The sequence below is a fragment of the Terrapene carolina genome, unplaced genomic scaffold (assembly GCF_002925995.2).
Source record: "Terrapene carolina triunguis isolate 2854851 unplaced genomic scaffold, T_m_triunguis-2.0 Scaffold68, whole genome shotgun sequence".
Taxonomy (NCBI): domain Eukaryota; kingdom Metazoa; phylum Chordata; order Testudines; family Emydidae; genus Terrapene; species Terrapene triunguis.
In genome coordinates, this window is record NW_020664419.1 from 3,044,444 (window position 1) to 3,067,744 (window position 23,301).

The following is a 23,301-nucleotide window of genomic DNA, read 5'->3' on the forward strand; positions in this document are numbered from 1 at the left end:
ATATATATATATATATAAATAAATAAATAAATGATCGGGATCAGAATCGGGCCCAATGGGATTACTCATTTGAGTAGGATAGGCAGGGTTTCCTCTTGTGATCACAGGATCTAAGAAGAATTTTCCATCTGTGCTTTCCAGTGTTTGAACTGAATAATCTGCATAGGCGGGAACTAAAGCCTTTGCAGAGTCCAGCAGTATTGTTGATCAGACAGAATTTTTGAAACCACGACCCTCTGGGTGAAATTGGGGGAAAGAAATTTGCTCTTCGCTAGCGCACATATGAACCGAGGATTATAGTCATCTCTGCCACTCCTGGGAGGCAGCCAGCACCTTCGCCTCCTTGGCTCAGGGATTGAGTTTCCCTTAATTATAGGCTCCGTACAGTGCTGAACAAACTAAGAGATGAAGGTGTGGAGTGCCTCCCAAAAATAGCTTGGCACGATTAGGCTCTGAGAGTGTATTTGTCTCTATCTGCACCTACCTACTTTAGTGAAGTCAAGCTTTCCTGAGATACTCACAGTATAGTTAACAACTGAACAACGGTTCAAACCACTGGGAGATGAGGGTGTAAACACCTCCGAGAAGTCATTAGCTCATACAGTAGGAGGCACTTGATCTCATATCCATTTTTCCAACCTATGAGACTTCTAGGCATTTTTAGAAGGTTCATTACTGTAGTATCCCTCCAAACTGGTCAGTTTTTACCCCAAAATGGCCAAAGTGACATTTAGGACCTGGTCCAAAACACCACTTCAGTCAATGAGATTTTTCCCACTGACTTCAAGGCCTCTGCAACAGGCCCCAAGAGCGAAAGGATGAAAGACATCTGCACTTTAAACCACTCTCTGCCATTGACTCACTAAGTGGCCTTGGGCAAGTCACATAACTTCTGTACCGCATTCTTCCCAGCTTAAATATAGAGAATACTATTGCCTACAACTGGTTGAAAGACTGTACTCAAAGAGTAGTTTATCAATGATTTGCTGACAATCTGGGAAGGTGTAGTGGGGTCACACAGTGTCAGTCCTAGGTCCAATACTAGCCAATATTTTCATTAATGAGGAGGACAGGAGCATTTTGGAGGACAGGTTTAGAATTCAAAACAACCTTAACAAACTGGAGAATAGGTCAGAATTCAACAAGATGAAATTCAATTAAGACAAGTGCAGAGTACTTCATTTTGGAAGGAAAAATCAAATGCACACCTACAAAATGGAAAATAAGTGGCTAGATAGTAATACTACTGAAAAGAATCGGGGGATACAGTGAATCACAATTTGAATACAAGTCAACAATGCGATGCAACTGGGAAAAGGATAATATCATGCTGTGGTATATTAACAGGAGTGTCTTATATAGGACACAGGAGGTAATTGTCCCACTCTACTCAGCACTGGCGGCCTCAGCTGGAGTACTGTCCAATTCTGGGTGCCACACTTGGGGAAAGATGGACAAACTGGATAGAGTCCACAGGACAGCAACAAAAATGATAAAGGGTTTAGAAAACCTGGCTTATCAGGAAAGGTTAAAAAAACTGGGCAAGTTTAGTCTTGAGAAAAGACAACTAAGGGGGGACCTGATAACAGTCTTCAAATACATTAAGGGCTCTTTATAAACAGGACTGTGATCAACTGTTGTCCATATCTACTGAAGGTAGGACAAGAAGAAATGAGCTTAATCTGCAGCAAGGAAGATTTAGGTTAGACATTAGGAAAAACTTTCTAACTATAAGGGTAATCAAGCTCTGGAACAGGCTTCCAAGCCAGGTTGTGGAATCCCCATCATTGGAGGTTTTTAAGTACGAGGTTGGACAAAGATGTCAGGGATGGTCTAGGTTCACTTGGTCCTGCCACAGCACAGGGGCCTGGACTTGATGACCTCTCAAAGTTCCTTCCAGCCCTATATTTCTATGGTACTATGATGGTTGATATTTACAATGCTTTGAAAATGCAACACACTAGATAAGAGCTATGGGGAGGTTCCCTCTTTCATTTAACATAATTTATTAATGGATTTACCTTAGTGACAGCTAAAGAGTTAACAGTGCAAGCAGACTGCACTAATTATAGTCACATTATTGTCCAACTGCAAAGTTACAGCTTTTGCCATTTGCCTCTGTTACTGAATAAACATTACCTGCAATGGAAGAAGGTACATGACTATACTGAGTAACAGCTGTAGGGATATTACAGTACTAACAGTGATTCCCCCAAGTGACAGTGACCCCCTCATAATTTGTCCCACACACTTTAAATCCCACACACTTTAAAATCCAGTTTCACCAAGTACAAAAAATCTCTTGGGTCTTCTGTTAAAACTTGTAAGCTATTGTCTGTAGAAACCATTGATTAGATCTATCCTGTGAAAGATACTTTACTACTATGTAAAACTTACAAACAAGTTAACTGACTTTGTTCTTGAAGTAATTGATACAATGTAAACAAACACTGTAAGCTGTTAAGTGACTTTCACTTCATTCAAGGGCTCCTAGGACAGACCCCCCCCCCACACACACACACCCTCTGTGATTAAAGGGCTGGGAGCCTCAAATGAATTAGCACACACTCTGAAAGTGGTGGAGACAGTAAATTAAAATATGGTTAAGGTATGGAATGTATGCTGATGAATGCTTGATATACATGGATGGTTAGGGAGGTGCCAGCCTAGAAAAAAAGTATCCATCGGCCGAAGAATGTGTCAAGTGGATAACCAGAAACCCCTGGAGGGTAAACTGGGATCCACCCCATCACCTGGAAGGATGAGAAACACAAACTTTGGACAATGTGGAGCCACCAGGAATGTGCCACTTTGGACAGAAATGTGTGCCATCTGCTGATTGAGTCAGCAACAGCAGGATGAAACAGCTCCCATAAACTAACATAGGAATTAATTCCTATAAAAATGGACTCTAAAGACTGATGACTTGGAGTCTCTCTGCCAGCCTCCAGGAGCATCAGATGCATCTGACACAGACTCTGCTCCATCCTCATGACCAAGCTACCTGGCCAGTAACTTGGCATGAGCAACTTCTAGGCTGGTAACTATAACACCTATACAGAACTTGAATGAATGATTGTGTGAATGAATCTATCTATCTCTATATATATATATGTGTGTGTGTATAAGGAATAAGTAGTGATACAACGTTGTTTACTTTTATCTTTTGCTTTATCATTATATTTACAATAAATGTGGCATCTTTGCCTTATCCCACTTAATAAGATCCTGCTGGTTTTTATTTTATTGGTATAACACAGCAAGATGAAACCCTGGTCCTGCCCTGCCCCAACCCTTCCTTAACATTTGCATCTGCTGCATGTGGCACTATATCTAAAACCAGGATGTAAATTCTTCAGGGCTGGGACCATCTCTTTCTATTTGTGCTGTGAAGGACCAAAGCACACTGTTTGGCAGATGTTAAAAACAAGGACACCACACAACCCATAATTCCTTCAGAAGCCAATAAACACCTATTCACAGCCATGACAAAAATGACACTGAATGCTTCTCCTATTATTCAACAGCAAGAGAAAACAGACTCATTTGTCATGTGATGCAGCAGCATAATAGATAACTACTGCAGTAGAAAAAGATATTAAGAGATGATCAGCTAGAAAAAGTACTTGGAAATACACTGGCCCTGGCAAATTGCTACTCTGAGCTTCAACTGAGATCCTGTCTCGGGGTAGGCGTTAACATCACAGCTACCAAAATGTTAGTGACAAAAAGGGGCACTGCAGACCATAATAGGTGTTACACAGACAGACAAAGCAAGATTTAAGGTTCCTAAGAATCATCCCCACTTTGTGCTCACACAAACTGCTCAGAAAGTTTACAACAGCCACATTGCTGGCTTTCATAATGCTGCTGTGCCACAAAAGCACCTGCTGGCTATCGGTGCCGCTGAGCCTTAAAACGAAGATTCAAGAGGCTGGAGGGAAAGAGTGAGACTGCATCCATAAAACTGAATACATTATACACATATCATTTCCAAGACACCCATCCTGCAGTATCTGAGAACTCCCAAAAGCTTCCACATAAACAAGAAACCTTAGTAAGATTGTTCCCATTCCTTTTTCATGGGCACATCGATATGCCAAAAAATTGCAAGAAAAAGATATACTAAGTGTTTCTGCTCAATATTCCTTAGGGCTAGATCTTCACCCTCACCCCACACAAAGCCTGGGTAAGTGAGTTTGACACAAAAGGAGAGTGAGTCCTCTCCCCGTCTCCTCCCAGTTTCCCCTGAGCCCTTATTGCGCAGGAGTCAGTAGTTGAAGAATCCAGTTAGAGGTGGATCCATCAACTCCATCTCCATGGCACACTGCAGAAATCCCATTGGGCTGGAACGTCCAGAACGTCCCTGTAGCACACAGAGGAGGCGGACTCCCTTAATGGGCTCCCTAAATCCTCCTGAACACACAGTGGAGTCCCATTGATCCTAGTGCAACTTGGGCTCCTCTCTCTATAGCTGCAAGAGTAGATATAGGATATTCAATGGGAGAAAAGAATGTTAATGTAACATTTAAGGTTGAGAATTTAAGTACACAGTTAGAAAGCTGGAAGTTACAGCTCCAACAAAAACCGCCCATGCTACCTTGGGCAAGTTACTTAACTTCTCTGTATCTCAGTTTATGCATTTGTGAGAGAGAGAGAGAGAGAGAAAATACATCCCTAAATATTTGGGAGGCTTAATTCATTAAATATTTGTAAGTGGCTTTGAGTTTCCCAGATGGATGATGCTGTAAATATTGAGTAAGTAAAACAGTATTACTAGTTTTGATTCTCCAACTTTTCTGTGTTGGCAGTTTATGGAAGTGAAAAATTGCCACTCTGACTAATTTTGTATACTAAGCAGTCCCCCATATTGCTGTAAACTCCTGGAATTAAAGAACAGGAACATTACTTAGCAGTAATTAAAACTGTAAAGTAATTATGTAATTAGACACCTGAATTTAGTTATCCTCAAAAGTTTGCAAATATACGCAGGAAAATAAAAATAGAAAAAGTAAAACATTCACATGGTGTTCAGCTGACCATGGAGACAAAGATCTATGAAATGATTCAGAGCATATTACCCCCTCAATTAGTTGGAAATAAAGAGAATGGAGCATTGGATCACTAGGGAGCATGAAGAAAACAGCTCTGATCTCAACAGTACTCCACTCCACATTGTTCTTTAGGCTTCTCTGCCATCCGTTTCCATATTGCTCTTTGCTGTACTGCTGCATACCTTGCTAAGTCTCCCAATTTCTAGTTTTGACACTACATTGTAGAGTCAAGTCCGCATTCTACTTCAGTACTCAAAATGGTTTGGCTTAGCTTTCTCCAAGACATGGCTACAAAACAGTCAGGAGACCCAGCTACAATGTGACTGTCCCAGTTAAAACACCATAGAAGCTGCAGTGTAGCTGGACTTATATAACTACACTATAGCTTGGGAAAGCCAGAACTTTAAAAGGATACAGGTAGATACCATCCACTTCCATCAAAGTTAGTTCAGGCCTTAAACAGCTAAGTGCCCAAGTTATCCTAGCTGTAAAGCTGGGATAATAATGCTTACTGCCCACCTTCAAAATGTACAGATAAAAAGCACTCGGTGCTAAGTGTCAATATTATTTAGGATGGCGACCTTTTCCTTTTTATGTTTCATAAAGTGTCGTGTACACTTGCAGCACACTGAGAACAATAAAGCATCAAAATAACCTGTCAGGAAGGAAACTTACAAGATAGTTTTATTTTGCACCAGAACAACCACCCAAAGTGCATATTAGAATGTATACAGTCCTCTGGAAGATAAACAAAATCAATGTGGTGCATTGGACAACATGGGCACCTGATTTGAGGCCAACAGAAAACATCTGGAGTGAAATGAAGGAAGCGGTTGCTACCAGCAACAAACTCTCTGAACTGGTGCACTGTGGATACCTGGAACAGTCTGTCTCCTCTGTGCAGGAAATGTCTGCAAAGCTCCAAAGAGACTTCAGTATATAATAAAAGCAGAGTGAAAAGAAACCCTATTATTAATTATTCGGATTATTATTTTACTTCTAACTGTGCATCTCTTGTTGATGTCTAAAGTCACAGATCAGTTCCAGGAGTTATTTATCATTTCAATTTAAACCATTATCACCACTATTAAACATGTACATGGCAGTAGCCCTCTAAAAGCCAACCAAGTAGGGGGCCTCACTGGGCTAGGCACTATACAAACCTATACAAAATGACAGTTCCTACCACAAAGATCTTACAGTGTAAAAGACGTAACGGGTGGATGAGACACAACAGATAGGCAAGGGGGTGAGGTGGAGAACAGGGGAGACAGAGTAACCCAATAACAGGAGGTGCACAATTCTTAGCCACTTAGGGCAGTAATCACAACAGGCCACATGCTCAGCCTTGTAAGGTTGCAGACTGCTGATTGCATTACCAAAGGGGCAAGTTTTAAGGAGGATCCTGAAGGAAATAAGGCACTGGCTTTATGGATTTTGACTGGGATTTATTCCCATGCATGAGGGACACCATGGGAGACAGCAAAGAGGTGATTCAGGGATAAGTGGACAATCATAAAAGCCACAAATTAGTGATGATGTCCTTTAATAATGATACTAACTGTAAGTAAATACCCTGGAAAGGACAACATAATACAAGAATCTAATCCTGGGAGGTGTCTAGAACCCGCATTGGTATGCACTTCCCAGAATCAGGCCCGGACAGAGCAAAGCAAAGACCATGCAAGTTAATTGCGGATCCTTTATCCATGTTGAGTAGCATCATATTCCACAATTAGTCCCACTGGAGGGGATGACTCTCACAGTAAAGTCCAACTCATTGTGAGAACAGACATCAGAATGTGGTCCGGGGGGGGGGGTCTTTCAGATAAAGCCTTAAAAACAAGATCAGGCCTCTTTGTGTGGACATTAAAGATCCAATAAGGAAAGCAGTTTGCCTGGTACATCTAGCTAGCAAATCCCTCCCCACCACTCCTGTGCAGTGTTTTGTGTGCCAGTAGGCTACACCCTATAGGCAACTGAATTTCAATAGGGCACAATTTTGTGAGGCACCCTGGGATCAACGGTGTTATATTTTCTGCCTGCTATCTACACTGTGGCATACATTTCCGAAGCTTCATGAAACTAAAGGCTTATTTGAATTTTATAATTGAAAATTTTTGCCTTAAAGATAAATCCCAGGTGGACTGATCTACAGCTTCCAGCAGTACTTAACCTCAAAACACATAAGCTGATAATACATGTTCTGAAATTACCGCAGAATCCCATTGAAACAATTACATAAAAACTTCTTCTTTAAAGGAACAACAGATAACCTAGGGTACTCAAGGAACAAAAAAATCCAAAAGATGTTTAACAGAGCAGCAACAAGCTAAATGTTTTCTCATTATTTTCACAGGTTAACTGATTGCTCCCATTAAATTCTGGATTCAGTGACATGAACGTTTAAGATGAAGAGCGAGAGAAAATTACAAGTTAAAATGTTCAAGAGATAAAACATACACCTTTGGGAGACAATGAGATGCTGGCAGGAAGGTAACTAAAATCAGCACTGTATCAATATCAGGAAACAGTAAATTGACTATGGAACTATAAAAGATCTTCTCCCAGTAGAATCTGACGCAGGGCCTGATCCCATTATACCAGCGGTTCTCAAACTATGGGACAGGCCTCCCAAGGCAGGCACAGGAATGTGTTAAGGGAGGTACAAGCTGTGTGGTTTTGGGGGTTTTTTGTTTTGTTTTTTTCTTTAAGAGCTCTGGCTGTCAGCCCCAGATGGCTGGGGCTCATGCAGAAGGGGCATGCACACCCAGGAAGCAGGGATAAAGAGGACAGCCAGAGCCGCGCTGCCCCGGGGCTGACAGCCGAAGCCCCTCCACCTGGGCTCTGCTTCCTCCTCCCGCCCACAATTCTTCACCAAGAGGCAGCCTGGGCTCAGGCTCCCCTTCCCCTTCCCCTCCCAATCCCTCACCTGGAGGCGGCGGGGCTCCCACTGTCAGCCCCAGGGTGGCAGCAGCAGTGCAGAAGTAAGGATGGCAATGGTGCGATAAGTCCACTGTGAAAAGTGATGACAAATATCACTTTTCACATTGCCTCCCTTACTTCTGCACTGCTGCTGGCGCTGCTCTGCCTTCAGAGCTGGGCGCCCGGCCAGCAGCCGCTGCTCTCCACTCTGCCTTCAGAGCTGGGTGTTGGTATATGTACTTGTGGGGGCAGAGGCCTGTAAATGACTACAGACACAACGAAGGAGGGCCCGATCAAATAAGTTTGAGAACCACAGCATAATACCATGAGCACCATAGATTCATAGATTCTAGGACTGGAAGGGACCTCGAGAGGTCATCGAGTCCAGTCCCCTGCCCTCATGGCATCACCCCTCTCAATGGGAACTGAGGGTGCTTAGAACCTTGAAGAATCAGGGGAACTAACTCACTGACTATAAAAGAGAAACAGAGAAAGTGACTCTAATCAAAGCGCTGATAACTGTACAAAATAAACTAGAATACAGAAAAAAGGTTCTCTCTGATCTCTTTGGATTCTATTAATCTTGGTTGTTACTTGTACACAGGTTTAAACATTTCCAACAGGAAATGACTGTGAACCTTTGATCATTGAGAGCCAAATCAGCTTAGAAGATCTGTGCAATTTGGCTTTAGTTGAGTGGTTAAGAGCCAAATAGTCTCCAGCCCCTTAAATATGCATCTGCAGAGCTTCGTGTCTCCAGTATTTGTGACAGCAGAGGTCAGTTTGACCAATGGCTGGTTGATTTAGCGAAAAGCAGTAGATATCTGTATACTACATTCTGAAGCAGACAGACCTGATGCCAGTTAACGGAGCTTACATTAGCAGCAAGAATTCAACATCTTGAGATGTCTCAAGCAGTGTGTACATTTAAACAAAAACAAAACCCTACCAAAAACAAAACACTGCACTGCACACACAGTTATCCCCCTGGGGAGAGGATAAGAGCGAGAAGGAACTACATAGGACAGATGTTAGTCACACTGCTTAATGCATGACTGAAAGGCACGCAGGTACTATGGTGATGAAGCTAGCATACGAACCTATATAGAACAGAACAATCTCAGTCTCCTCAGAGGGCGCCAGTTACTAATTGTAAATACCAATTTCAACTAATCAGGGATCCCAAAACAAACACAAATGGACATCACATGGATTCAGACCCAAGAAAAAGTTAAGCTCATTAAGCAACAGCATTTTCCATCAGTGGCAGAATCTTTTCACCAGTATTTTCCATAGCCATTAAAATAAAGCTGTACAATGCTACTCAGATCAGACATCTGAAAGATGAAAACAGAAGAAGCATTTATAAGCTTATTAGATGATCTACTGCTTCATTTCCAGGGTTGGTCAAAGTCAGTATTTGGATGGGAGCTCTCCAAGGTCTAACTATGTGCTACAGGAAGTAGCGCTGGTGATGCAGTAGTTAGCTTGCTTCTTTTTGTGCCAGGATTGAACCAAAGCTTCAGCACTGCAGCGGGGGAACAGTGCTGTTGGGAGATATTCTCTTCTGAAGATGCAAAATCATTGTCCTCCTGACCATCTGTCATTAAAAAAATCCACTGCGTTTTTTGCTTGATTGTTTTGCAAGAGTAAGGCTGTTAATCCCAGTGTTGTGGCCAGCTGCCCAAATCTGGATACTGCATTCTGCCAAAGTATTACAAACAAAATTCCTTGGAGGTTCAGCTGGGCGAGGTATCATTTCACACTCACTGTCCTAAGCTTCTGTGTAGTGTGATTGCTTAATGATGAGTAAGTGCTGCATTTTAGTTCAGATTCGTATAGGGTCAATCTATGTATACAGTCTATAAAATTGCTTTGGCATCCCTTCAGGAGGGAGGGCAATACAGAAAGTCTAAATTATTATTTACAATTCAGTTCACAGATTATATACAGAGATAAATGTTTTTATCCTGTGAACTTTCAGGCTGCTGGTCTTAACACTGGGAGAAAGGGTCTTTTTTAAAATGTTTTAGAACACCGCTTGTGATATTTACAAAATGTTGCAGCATATACAGATCAGAATTATTGGGCTATATTTCTTGTGACCGTTATATCCTAATTGTGATAGAAGAAATGAGGACAAAAGCTATTGTGATGGGGTTCCTGGGGTGCAACCTGAACTGTGGAACCGCTGAGTTCTCTGTCCCACGCCAACCTGGGCTGCCTCTCACACTGTGATGGTGATGTCAAGGTGAAAACCTCGGACAAGTACTGCACTTATACAGACGTCCACGGACACATCCAACTGTGTTACACGAATGATTTCCCAGCCACTCATGAACCAACTATAGAGAGACTTCAGCCAATTCCCTCCAGCTCCCCAGCCTTGGACCCCAGGACTGTACTGTCTTATACTGCTCAAGGGTCCCTTGGGCAGTGCAAGTTCATTAAGAAGTTCACCACTCTGACAAAATGGTAGTGGACATGCAAAAGCCCTTGTTAACTTGAGCTGAGATTTCCCAAGCACTTCAACCAAAACCCACTGTTTTAGGTAAAATATAAAATAGATTTATTAACTACAGAAAGATACATTTTAAGTGATTCTAAGTAGCAGCCATAGAGATCAGAGTTGGTTACTTAAGAAACAAAAATAAATTTGCAGTCTAAGTTCTACAAACTAAGCAGGATTTGAATCAAGCAGTGTCTCACCCTGACAGATGGTACAAACAGGTTACAGTTCCTCAATACACAGGCTGGGATTACCTTCCAGCCTGGGACCACCCTTCCCCAGTTCAAAGTCTTTCTCTTCCAGATGTTCCTCCAGGTGTTGAGCTGACAGTGGTGAATATGGGAGTTCCAGCATGCTACTCTGAGTGCAACAGCTCTATATTGGACTTCCTTGCTATAAATCATGAATTGGGACATCAGCTCTATGCCCTTAAACAGAAAGAGAGGATCAAATGCCAGGTCATTAGTAAGAATGAATTCAGCAAAGTTCACTTTGAAAATAATAAAAGTACTGACCAATGAGTATTTATTTTATAGCGAGCGAGAGAGAGAAAAGGAATTTCATGTGTGAGAATACTATGCTTTCAGATTTACATCTATAGAAGCACACATTTTATCAACAAAGTTGGTAACATGCTATATCTCGACTTGTGCCCTCAGTTCTCCTTTACATCCAGATGTGTGTTTGTATATACGTATGCCTCTGTGAAAGCTTTGCACCAAGACTACAATAAGGTCTTATCAAGTCACAACCAAAGATTGTTTTCCCAATTAAATCAGCTATTAAAGGCCACTTCTTAAAAATAGCAGCCTTTAATTGGAAAGAAAAACGTCTTACAATAAATAAAAGGCAGACATTCACCAACTAAAAATCTGACAAGATCTCTCAAAAAATAGCATTTGCTAAATGCCAGCTTGCTTGTTTCATAATACAAAAGCTGCCTCAATGAACTACAGACAAAACAAAAGGTTAGGAAAAATCAATATAAATACACGTGTTTGTCCTCTGCAAGATAAGAAAATATTCCCCAAATTGTCTTGCATCAGTTGACCAGAATTTTCTCAATCCAATTCATTATACTTTAAAGAAACAGTATGAAGGCGGATGGGACTAACATTAGACCTCTGTAACAGCTGGCTCTTGGTCTCCAACAATAATATTTTGCACTTTCACAGTATCTTTCATTGGAAGATCTCAAAGCACTTCACAATGTTTAAAAAATACAAAAGCATTGTAAATAGGGAGGATCTAGTTGAAAATCTGAAAGTGGAAGGTAGCTTGGGTGAAAGTGATCATGAAATGAGAGTTCATGAGTCTAAGGAATGGTATGGGGGAAAACCAGCAGAATAAAGACAATGGACTCAAGAAGATGGACGTTAGCAAAGTCAGAGAACTGGTAGGTAAGATCCCATGGGAAGCAAGTCTAAGGGAACAAAAGAGTTCTGGAGAGTTGGTGGGTTTTTAGAAAGACATTAAGGGTTCAAGAGCAAACTATACCAATGTGTAGGAAAGATAGAAAGTATGGTAAGAGGATACTCTGGCTCAACCACATCGTCAATGACCTGAAACTCAAAAAAGAGTCGTCCAAAAAGTGGAAACTAAGTTAAATTACAAAGGATAAATATAAAAAACAACACAAGCATGTAGCGAAAAAATTAGAAAGGTCAAGGCACAAAACAAGATTAAACGAGCTAAGGAGATAAAGGAGAACAAGAAAGCATTTTATAAATATTTAAGAAACAAAAGGAAAACCAAGGACAGGGTACGCCCATTACTCAATGAGGAGGGAAAGACAACAATAGAAAGCACAGCAGTGGCCAAAGTGTTAAATGTCTTTTTTGTTTCAGTTTTCACCAAAAAAATTAGCAACGACTGGATGACTAACATCAGAGTAAACGGGGTAGAATCTGAGGCTAAAATAAGAAAAAAAGAAGTTGAGAATTACTCAGACAAGTTAGAGCTCTTCAAGTCGGCAGGGCCTGATGAAATACATCCTAGAATATTTAAGGAGCTGGCTGAAGAGATCTCTGAACCATTAGCAATTATCTTTGAGAACTCACGGAGGACAGGATACCAGAGGACGGGAAAAGGGCAAATATAGTACCTTTCTATAAAAAGGAAAACCCATGGAATTAGAGACCAGTCATCTTAACTTCAGTACCCAGAAAGATAATGGAGCAAATAATCAATCAATTCATAAGCACCTAGAAGAAAATAAGATAATAAGTAACAGGCAATATAGATTTGTCAAGAACAAATCATGCCAAACCAACCTAATATCCTTCTTTGACAGGGTAACAAACCTTATGGATGGGAGGAAGGAGTGAACATGATATATCTCAACTTTAGTAAGGTTTTTGATACTGTCTCACATGATCTTCTCATAAACAAACTAGAGAAAAATAGCCTAGATGAACCTACTATAAAGTGGGTGCACAACTAGCTGGAAAACCGTACTCACAGAGTAGTTATCAATGGTTCACAATTAGACTTGAAGGGTATGTCAAGCGGGGTACCACAGGGATTTGTCCTGGATCCAGTTCTAATCAATATCTTTATAACTGATTTAAATAATGGCATAAAGAGTACTGTTATAAAGTTTGCAGATGATACCAAACTGGAAGGAATTGCAAGCACTTTGGAGGACAGGATTAGAATGCAAAATGATTTTGACAAACTTGAGAAATGGTTTGAATTAAACAGGATGAAACTCAATGAGGACAAATGCAAAGTACTACTCTTAAGAAGGAACGATTGCCTAGGAAGGAATACTGCAGAAAAAGATCTGGGGATTATAGTGGATCACAAACCAAATATGAGTCAACAATGTAATACTGTTGCAAAAATACGTGACCATCAGTCTGGGATGTGTTAGCAAGAGTGTGATAAGCAAGACACAAGAAGTAATTCTTCCACTCTACTCAGCACTAATAAGGCCTCAACTGGAGTATTGTGTCCAGTTCTGGGTACCACAGTACGGGAAAGATGTGCACAAACGGAGAAAGTCCAGAGGAGTGCAACAAAATGATTAAAAGTCTAAAAAGGTAGTTCTCAACCAGGGGTATGCAACCCTGGGGGTACACAGAGGTCTTCCAGAGGGTACATCAGCTCACCTAACTATTTGCCTAGTTTTACAATAGGCTACATAAAATGCACTAGCGAAGTCAGTACAAACTAAAATTTCATACAATGACTTGTTTATACTGGTCTATATACTAGACACTGAAATGTAAGTACAATATTTATATTCCAATTGATTTATTTTATACTTATATGGTAAAAATGAGAAAGTAAGCGATTTTTCAGTAATAGTGTGCTGTGACACTTTTTTTTTATGTCTGATTTTGTAAGCAAGTAGATTTTAAGTAAGGTGAAACTCAGGGGTACCCAAGACAAATCAGATTCCTGAAAGGGGTACAGTCATCTGGAAAGGTTGAGAGCCACTGGTCTAGAAAACATAACCGAAGAGGAAACACTCAACAAAAAAATGGGTGTGTTTAGTCTGGAGAAGAGAAGACTGAGGGAGGAACATGATAACAGTCTTCAAGTACAAAAAAGGTTGTTACAAAGAGGAGTGTGATAAATTATTCTCCTTAACACTGAGGACAGGACAAGAAGTACTGGGCTTAAATTGCAGCAAGGAAAATTTAGGTTGGATGTTAGGAAAAACTTCCTAAGTGTAAGGGTAGTTAATCACTAGAACAAATTACCTCCGTTAATGGAGATTTTTTGGAACAGATTAGACAAACACCTGTCGGGGATAGTCTAGATAATACTTGGTCCCTCCTCAGTGCAGGGGACTGGACTAGATGACCTGTTGAGGTCCTTACAGTCCTACATTTCTATGATTATTATGCACAATTTACCAATGGGTAAACCAGGCACAGAGAGGATAAACATTTTGCTTCAGAATACTCAGCAAATCAATAGTGGTGCCGAGAACAGAATCTAAGGGCTTGCCTACACTTACCGTGGATGGACGCTGCGGCCTATGTGGCAGTCTGCTGCTCTAACCACTCAATAACACCTCCTCCTGAAATTTAATAGCTACCTATTAGACAAGGCCAACATAAAAAAATGGGAGCTTCACAGCACATCACAGAAACAGTGCTCTAGTACAATCCCACTTTATCTCCCTGCTCCTAAGTAGGTGTATAGCAAAGTTTTCAAGCCCTGCATTAGATTATCCCCTCCACTCTGCCTACTTTGTCTGTTATTATGAGCAAACGTGGTACTGTACAATGATCTGCATCAGGACCTAGATAAATGAGAAATCTTCTTAAAAGGAAGTGTCCAGAAAACCAGTCTATTCCCAATGCAATGGGAAGGATTGCCACTTACTGGGGACAGTCATACTACTTTATTGAGATACAAGCTACAGTCCTTTCTATGGACTATCCCTCAATTTCCTGATTATCTGCATCCCAAGATACTGTGGTGTTTCCAAAATAACTAAGAGTTTTGCCTATTATAGTTGGCAATATCTTACTGCAAGCTCAAAATTATATGGCTTTCCCTACCAGCCATGTATCTTTCCCATATAGCAAACATTCCTTGACATCATCTCAGTTGGGTCTCATCTGAGCTCAAATGTGGTTCCTTCAGTTTTCCTTCAAATATAACAATCATATATAAAAATTACTCATATTTTTCTAGACATGCCAAACAACAGGCATGGAAATGTTGTTAGATGTCCAGCACATTCATCTTGATCTTAACTACTAATAAAAGATCATAGAGAATGAATTTTAATAATATAACTTCCTTTCCACCATTTATGCCATTTACTTTTTGCCCTCAACTAGAAAATGAAGTTATTAATGGATCAGTTTTCCTTTCAGTTTTACGTTCAGATTCCCATGGACTAGTTCAATATTATGTCTGGACTGCAAACACTGCAGGGAATGTTTAGATCCAAAACAAGAACAGCTTCCATTGATTTTTTATTTCTTAAATGTCATGACTCACTAGAACGTTTTAATATTTTCACACCGTATTTTATCTAAATGTTAAATTGAAATTTTGGGCCTAATCTATCTATGATATCAGTGCCTCTATAACGAAAGTTCCTAGACAGGTAAAACAAACATGTAACAATATTAGATATTTCACTATAAACCTAAAGGATTCCAAATTTAGGTTTTGTTAAAAAGGGGGATAGGAGATATGACAACATCTAATATAAACAGACATAGTTTTCGGTTTTTAAGAATTGTGGAAAAAGTTGGAGATTTAAATCTTCCCTGGTATGCTGGCATCTCAACCCAAGAGCATTGGGTTTGAGAACCATAAAGTGAAACTTAACACAAACAGAAAATAAAAATGATTCATCCAATTTCACTGTCCACACTCAGTGACACTAAAAACAGCTTAAGTACTAAAAGGTGGTCACATTTACATTATTAAAATTTTTGAAGCTGTCATTAATAAACTACGGTAAAGAATTATTTCAAAATATGAATTTTATGTTAGCGCCCCTTTTGGTTTTCCCACTAGAAACATCTCACATACACACACTTAGTTTTTGCTTAGACATTTCATCTTCCCTCAAATTAATTCTTGCAGTTATCTTGTAACGGGACTCTACAACTTGGTCATACGCTGCAACAAAATGCACCTATGTTATTAATTTCCTTGGCTTTCAATAGTTTAATGTATTGTTGGGTTGTAAACTGAAATCAAGGACACAGAAAACTTCAGGTGTATTAAAGAAATCTCTCTCTAATTACTATTACTTGTGCCTCTTATTTTGTTACCATCACACACTCTAAAAACTAATGTTACACATCTGGGATGCTTGAAAGATCATACAACATGCCTTAGATGTGATCTAAACAACTGTCCACTATGGGTTGCTATCTTTCTGGAGTTCTGTGTGGTCTCATACACACTTTTTGTATAGCTACATTGCAATTCAAAACCCATGGTTGGCCTGTGCCTACTGACTCAGGCTCACAGGGCTCAGGCTAAGAGGCTGTTTAATTGCAGTGTAAATATTTGGGCTAGGACTGGAGCACAGGCTCTAGGTCCCAGCAAGGTGGAAAGATCCCAGAGGTCAGGCTACAGCCCAAAACTGAACATCTACACAGGTGTCTAATTGCACTGTTGACATACCCATAGAGTTTTAGGCCAGAAGGGACCATCATGATCATCTAGTCTTGACCTGCAGACCACACAACCTCACCCACCTACTCCTGCCCATAACTAAGGCTAAGATTTTCGGATGTGTATTTTTATTATAAGTCACAGATAGGATGCGGGCAATAAAAAATAAAATCACGGAAATGTACAGAGGGCCAGTGCTAGGGGGTAGCAAGCAGGGCAATTGCCCAGGACCCCACGCCTCAAGGGGCCCTGTGAACATAAGTTACGGGTGGCAAGGCTCTGACTTTAGCCCCGGGCAGCAGGGCTCCGTCTTCAACTGAAGCCTGAGCCCTGCCACCCAGAGCTGAAGCCCAAGTCCTGCCAGCCAGGGCTGAATTAGTGGAATTTCGAGGAAGTCACAGAGCTCTCATAAAATCACAGACTCCGTGATGTTCGTGACAGACTTACCCCTAACCTGTCACTGACTTACTGAAATCCTCAAATCTTAAATTGAAGCCTTGACATCACAGAGAATCCACTTTTTAATCTAGTTCAAACCAGCAAGTGACCTATCCGTACTGCAGAGGAAGATGAAAACTTCACAGGATCTCTGCCAATCTGATCCAAAGGAAAATTTCTCCCCAATCCCAAATACGGTGATCAGTTAGAACCTCAGCATGTGGGTGAGATCCACCAACCAGACACCTGGGAAAGAATTTCTGTAGTAACTCAGAGTCCTCCCCATCTAGTGTCCAATCACTGACCTATGCCTGCAGGACACTAAAGAAAACCAGATTTTTTTTCCAGTCATTATCATGATGCTTAAATAAGAGGGGCTGTGTAAATGCAAATTATTATTATAGTTTATTCCAGGTAGATGATACAAAGCCACTGAATTTTATAATGCATTATTAATGCAACCATCTCATAATGCACAGCAGTTACAATATGATGAGTGTGTGCATGGGGACAGCAAATAATAATATTAGTAAGCATCAGTATGTGAAAGATTGGTATTAGTAAACACCAGTGTGGGAAAGTGGCTGCCAACTCACTGGTTGTAAGCAGCATAGAAAGGATGTGATTTTAAAAGTATTTTTAAAGGGACAGAGGGAAACGAGTGGAGTGGAGTGAGGGGATCAGATAGATCCAGGCACAGTAGCTGGATCATCCTCTGACATAGAAAGGAGGGGTTGTAGGAGTGAGTGCAGGCAAAAAACAGCAGAGTCACAATATGATGTGACATACTGTACTTGCAGTTTTTCCTTTTCATCCCCTGCAAGGCAATACAATCCCTAGAAGGCAGGAACTTTTCAATCGCTGTGGTTTATAACGGATATGAGACTGCATGTACATTTCCTGGTGCTTTCTGACCAACCTTAGTCTAATCAGCTCAAAGGCCGCTGTGCATGCAGGGTGCTCCAGCAAACACTGATACAGGGGTTCCCAGTCCTTCCAGGACATCACAAGAATGGTACTGACTAAGCCCTGTTGCTTTCATTGAGGGACTCCAGAATAGGGCACAGGGGGCATGTGAGAAAGAGTCTTCTGTGGTCACAAGATCCTTAGGCCCTCTTATTTCAATCAAGTCAGCCAAGAAGGTGGATGGGGAAAGGGGGTAGGACCTAATGCACATTACAGCCACCACAGAGCATGTGGATGCCCTTACTCCCAATGAAGGGCTTCCTAAAAATTAGGGGGTGGGGAGGGTGCCCTGCTGGGTTTGCCTGGTCTCTAGCTCTCACTGTTAGTGTCAGCGCCGTTGGGACTTAACAGGACTGTTGTGGTTATGTGGGCCACAGAGGCCACCCCCCCCAATGCCCACAAGGGCCACGGTGTCCGACAAGCACCTCTGATAACTGGGGGGTACCCTCCAGCCACAGGGCACGCTGGCGCCCAGTGTCATGAGCGGCTTCTGAGAGCCGGGGATCCCCTGCGGCCACAGCCTAAGATCCCCACTGAGGCTAAGCCGTCCCCTCCCCCCCCCGTGAGAAATGGGGGCCTCCTGCAACTGCAGGGTTTCCTGCTGCCCAGGGGTCCCTGAAATCCGGGGGGGTCACTGGAGTCCCGGCACCACGGGCGCCCTCAGCTCTGACAAGCGGGGCCTGTCGCGGCCATGGGCACCCCGCTGCTGGAGGTCCCCGCTACAACCGCGGGGGGCCGGGCCTCGGGGTGGGGGGTCACCCCATGGCAGCTCCCCGGGGGCCTGAGGGGAAGCGCGGCCCAGCGAGCCCCGCTGAGAGGGGCTTGGAGGGGACGTGCCGCCCACACCCTCGGGGGGGGGCTGCGAGCTCCCGTCCCCCCCCTACCTGATCACAGAGATGAGCAGGCCCGAGGGGTCCTTGCTCTTGCTCATGGTGCTTCTGTATCTCCCGGACGCCTCTCCCGCCATCTTGAGCCCACCCCATACACAGGTTCGTACACCCTTGCTGGCGGCAGCTCGACCAATCGGAATCGAGGGGTGGAGCGACTAAGACTCAACACTCCAATAAGAGCCGAGAGAAGGCGGGATATGGGCGATCAAGCTTCTATGCACTGTGTGGGACGGGCCCTGGGCACGCCGGGAGTTGTAGTTTTCACCGTGTTCTTTTTCCAGCTGTCCATGCTCAGGGAACTGCCCATGAGTTGAGCTGAGCTAACTTGGCATAAAATGTTCTAGCCTTGGAAGAGGTTAGTGGGAGGGGCTTGGAGCCAGTCTGACGTGCCCGATTCAATAGCCTCGATATTTCCAGCGTCACCCCAATTGTTATTATTATGTACTGTTTTATGTAAAGTTAAATTGCAGCAAGGGAGGATTAGGTTCGACATTAGGAAAAACTTCCTGTCAGGGTGGTTAACCACTGGAATAAATTGCCTAGGGGGGTTGTGGAGTCTCCATCATTGGGGATTTTTAAGAGCAGGTTAGACAAACACCTGTGAGGGATGGTCTAGATAAGACTTAGTCCTGCCTTGAGTGCAGGGGACTGGACTAGAAGACTTTTCGAGGTCACTTCCAGTCCAATGATTCTATGATTTTCTATGGTAGGTGGGCACTTTCCCAAACACTGAAGAAAGATAGTCCTGCTCCAGGCAGCTCACAATCTAATGTATTATTATTGCTATTCATTTTTAATTTGGTCTTGGACTTTACCAAGATTTAAAAATATAGAGGATTGAAGGAAGAGAGGAGCATAAAGTCCTCACCAGGCAACACAGCATCATGATTTCGTGGTTCTGATGCAATGCTGTTATGTCACACGAGATGAGATGCTGTTATGTCACATGCCACACGATGATGCTTTGGCTCAATGACATGACACTGAAAGGGGATGAGGTTTTGGCATTGCATAATGAAGCAATAGTATGATGCCACATCATAATGCCGGGTGGTTTTGCTGTTGCTGCATGATAAAGCAACATTATGGTGTGATATTGTAACAGGATGAGTTTTCTACGTGGCCTGATAACACTTTCACTGAATGTGGTGTGGCGTAATTGGATGAAGCTTTAGCACCACATGATATCATTGCAACATGGTGTCAAGTATCGGGGGTAGCCGTGTTAGTCTGTATCTACAAAAACAACAAGGAGTCTGGTGGCATCTTAAAGACTAACAGATTTATTTGGGCATAAGCTTTGTGAGGATTTTACCCATGAAAGCTTATGCCCAAATAAATCTGTTAGTCTTTAAGGTGCCACCAGACTCCTTGTTGTTATTGCAACATGATGTCATGGAGCTGTCATAGCATGATGATATCTTGGTAGAGCTGGGAGAAAATTTCCCATCAATACCTGTTTTTTTAATGCAAAGTGACTTTTTTGACAAAATGGTAAGTTTTGCAGAAAATGTTGATTTTTGTTAATATTTGTCAGGCTATCATCAAAAACCCCTAAAGTAAACAATTTTTTGTTTTCGGTTGCCAAAATTTGAAAAAAATTGTTTGGGGGTTTTCAGATAAACATAAGAATGGCCATACTGGGTCAGACCAAAGGCCCATCTAGCCCAGTATCCTGTCTTTCAACAGTGGCCTATGACAGTTATCCCAGAGGGAATGAACAGAACAGGTAATTATCAAGTGATCCATCCCTTGTCGCCCATTCCCAGCTTCTGGCAAACAGAGGCTAGGGACACCATCCCTCCCCACCCTAATAGCCATTGATGGACCTATCCTCCATGAATTTATCTAGTTCTTTTTTGAACCCTGTTATAGTCTTGGCCTTCACAACATCCTGTGTCAAGACATTCCACAGGTTGACTGTGCGGTGTGTGAAGAAATACTTCCTTTTGTTTGTTTCAAACCTGCTGCCTATTAATTTTGTTTGGTGACCCCTAGTTCTTGTATTATGAGAAGGAGTAAATAACACTTCCTTATTTACTTTCTCCACATCAGCCATGATTTTATAGACCTCTATCATATCCCTCTTTAGTCGTCTCTTTTCCAAGCTGAAAAGTCCCAGACTTATTAATCGCTCCTCATACGGAAGACTTTCCATACTCCCAATCATTTTTGTTGCCCTTTTATGAACCTTTTCCGATTCCAATATATATTTTCTGAGATGGGGCAACCACATCTGCATACAGTATCCAAGGTGTGGGCATACCATAGATTTATATAGAGGCAATATGATATTTTCTGTCTTATCTATCCCTTTCTTAATGATTCCCAACATTCTGTTTGCTTTTTTGACTGCTGCTGCACATTGAGTGGATGTTTTCAGAGAACTATCCACAATGATTCCAAGATCTCTTTCTTGAGTGGTAACAGCTAATTTAGACCCCATATTTTATGTGTATAGTTGGGATTATGTTTTCCAATGTGTATTACTTTGCATTTATCAACATTGAAGTTCATCTGCCATTTTACCTGCATCTGAAGAAGAAGTGGGTTTTTACCCACGAAAGCTTATGCCCAAATAAATCTGTTAGTCTTTAAAGTGCCACCTGACTCCTCGTTGTTTTTATCTGCCATTTTGTTGCCCAGTCACCCAGTTTTGTGATATCCTTGTGTAGCTCTTTGTAGTCTGCTTGGGACTTAGTTATCTTGAGTAGTTTTGTATCATCTGCATAAAACTTGAAACATTTAATCACAATCAAAAGAACTGTCATTTTCATTAAAATATTTCAGGGGGGGGAAATAATTTTCCTACCAGGTCTCTATTTTAGCTTACTGTCATGTCAGACTAGCTAATAGCATCACAAGCTGCTCATCAAGACAGATATGATTTTACTGTTGAATGATAAATGCTGATATCATCATAGAATTATCACCTACTGAGATGTTGGTCTCTTTGCTCAATTCATCACTTTCCAGATGAGCTCTGTGTTAACTGGGGCCTGGTGCATTCCACAGTATCAACTGGTGCTAAATTTGTATCTGCCTGATACAAGCAGATCATCACAACTAATGGGTCTCAAACCTGAGCCTGTAAGGCTCATGGGAGAAGCCGTGCTCTAATCTTCCACCTGCTAAAATGCTAACAATAGCTTACCTGGGACCCACAAAGCCCAGCCCCAGTGAGAGGCCCAGTCCCCCTAAGCGCTGATTGTCAGAGTCCAGAGCAGCTGATTGGCCCGCTGGCCCTACTTAAGCCAGCAGCAAGAATAGGAAACTGCCGGAATATCTGTTCTCCATTCTGTTGCTACCCCAGCTTGATTTTGTGGCATCCTGATCTGGCTTGACTTCTGGCATCTGACTTGTGCTTCCCAATCTCCAGTTTGTCTCCTGCCTCTGACCCCCTGGTATCCTGACCCAGCCTGACACTGGTTCCCACCTTGTGATTCTGATCTCCAGCTTATCTTCTGTTTCTGACTTCCCAGTATCCTCATGCAGCTGACTTTTGGCTCCTGTCTCATGACTCTGGACTCTGACTCTGATTACCAGGTTGGCCACCCATGAGCCAGCTGTGATGCAGAGTGGGGCTGTGCTGCTCAAAATGATCCAGAGCCAGTTGGAGATGCTGAATCCTGACCACATGGACAAAGAGGAAAAACAACAGACTCCTCCCCCTGCATTAACAATGTGGATGATAAAAAGGGTCCACAGAGCTCCCAGTCACAGGGTGGAAATAGATACCCTTAGCATTGACATCGAGGCCTCTTCTGTGCCTCCAAGGTGACAGAACCTTCCTTGTCTCAGGGTATGTCTACACTACGAGGGTAATTCGATTTTACTTAAATCGAATATGTGGAATCGATATTGCAAAGTCGAACGTGTGTGTCCACACTAAGGACACACTAAGGACAGTAATTCGACTTTGTGAGTCCACACTAACGGGGCGAGCGTCGATATTGGAAGCGGTGCACTGTGGGCAGCTATCCCACAGTTCCCGCAGTCCCCGCTGCCCATCGGAATTCTGGGTCGAGCCGCCAATGCCTTCTGGGTAAAAAAAATTTGTCGTCATCCGTCCGTCACTAACGCCCTCCCTCCCTCCATGAAAGCGCCGGCGGGAAATCAGTTCGCGCACTTTTCTGGTCAGTGACAGCGCGGACGCCACAGCACTGCGATCATGGATCACGCTGCGACCATCGCTGCACTTGTGGCCGTTCTCAACACCTCGCAGCTTATCATACACCTTTCCCTGAGGCAGATGCAGAGAAATCGGGCGAGGAGGCTACGGCACCGCCGTGAGAGCCTGAAGTCGGAGAGTGGCACAGAGCTGTCAGAAACCACGAGCCCCAGCGCCCAGGACATGACGTTGGCAATGGGGCATGTGGATTTTGTTGAACGGCGATTCTGGGCCCGGGAAACA

General features: G+C 42.4%; 1 protein-coding gene across 2 annotated transcripts in view; it reads right to left on the bottom strand.

Moving 5' to 3' along the window:
• Positions 1 to 18,969, bottom strand: part of EXOC4 (exocyst complex component 4) — a 611,454-nt gene extending 592,485 nt beyond the window's left edge. The window contains exon 1 of one of the 2 annotated variants that reach the window (XM_026648604.1): positions 18,882 to 18,969. In XM_026648604.1, coding sequence (XP_026504389.1) covers positions 18,882 to 18,964 — 83 coding nt within the window. In that variant the 5' untranslated portion in view covers positions 18,965 to 18,969. The remainder of the gene's footprint in view (positions 1 to 18,881) is intronic. The other variant, XM_026648605.1, reaches the window with a different exon arrangement.
• Positions 18,970 to 23,301: the final 4,332 nt, after the last annotated feature.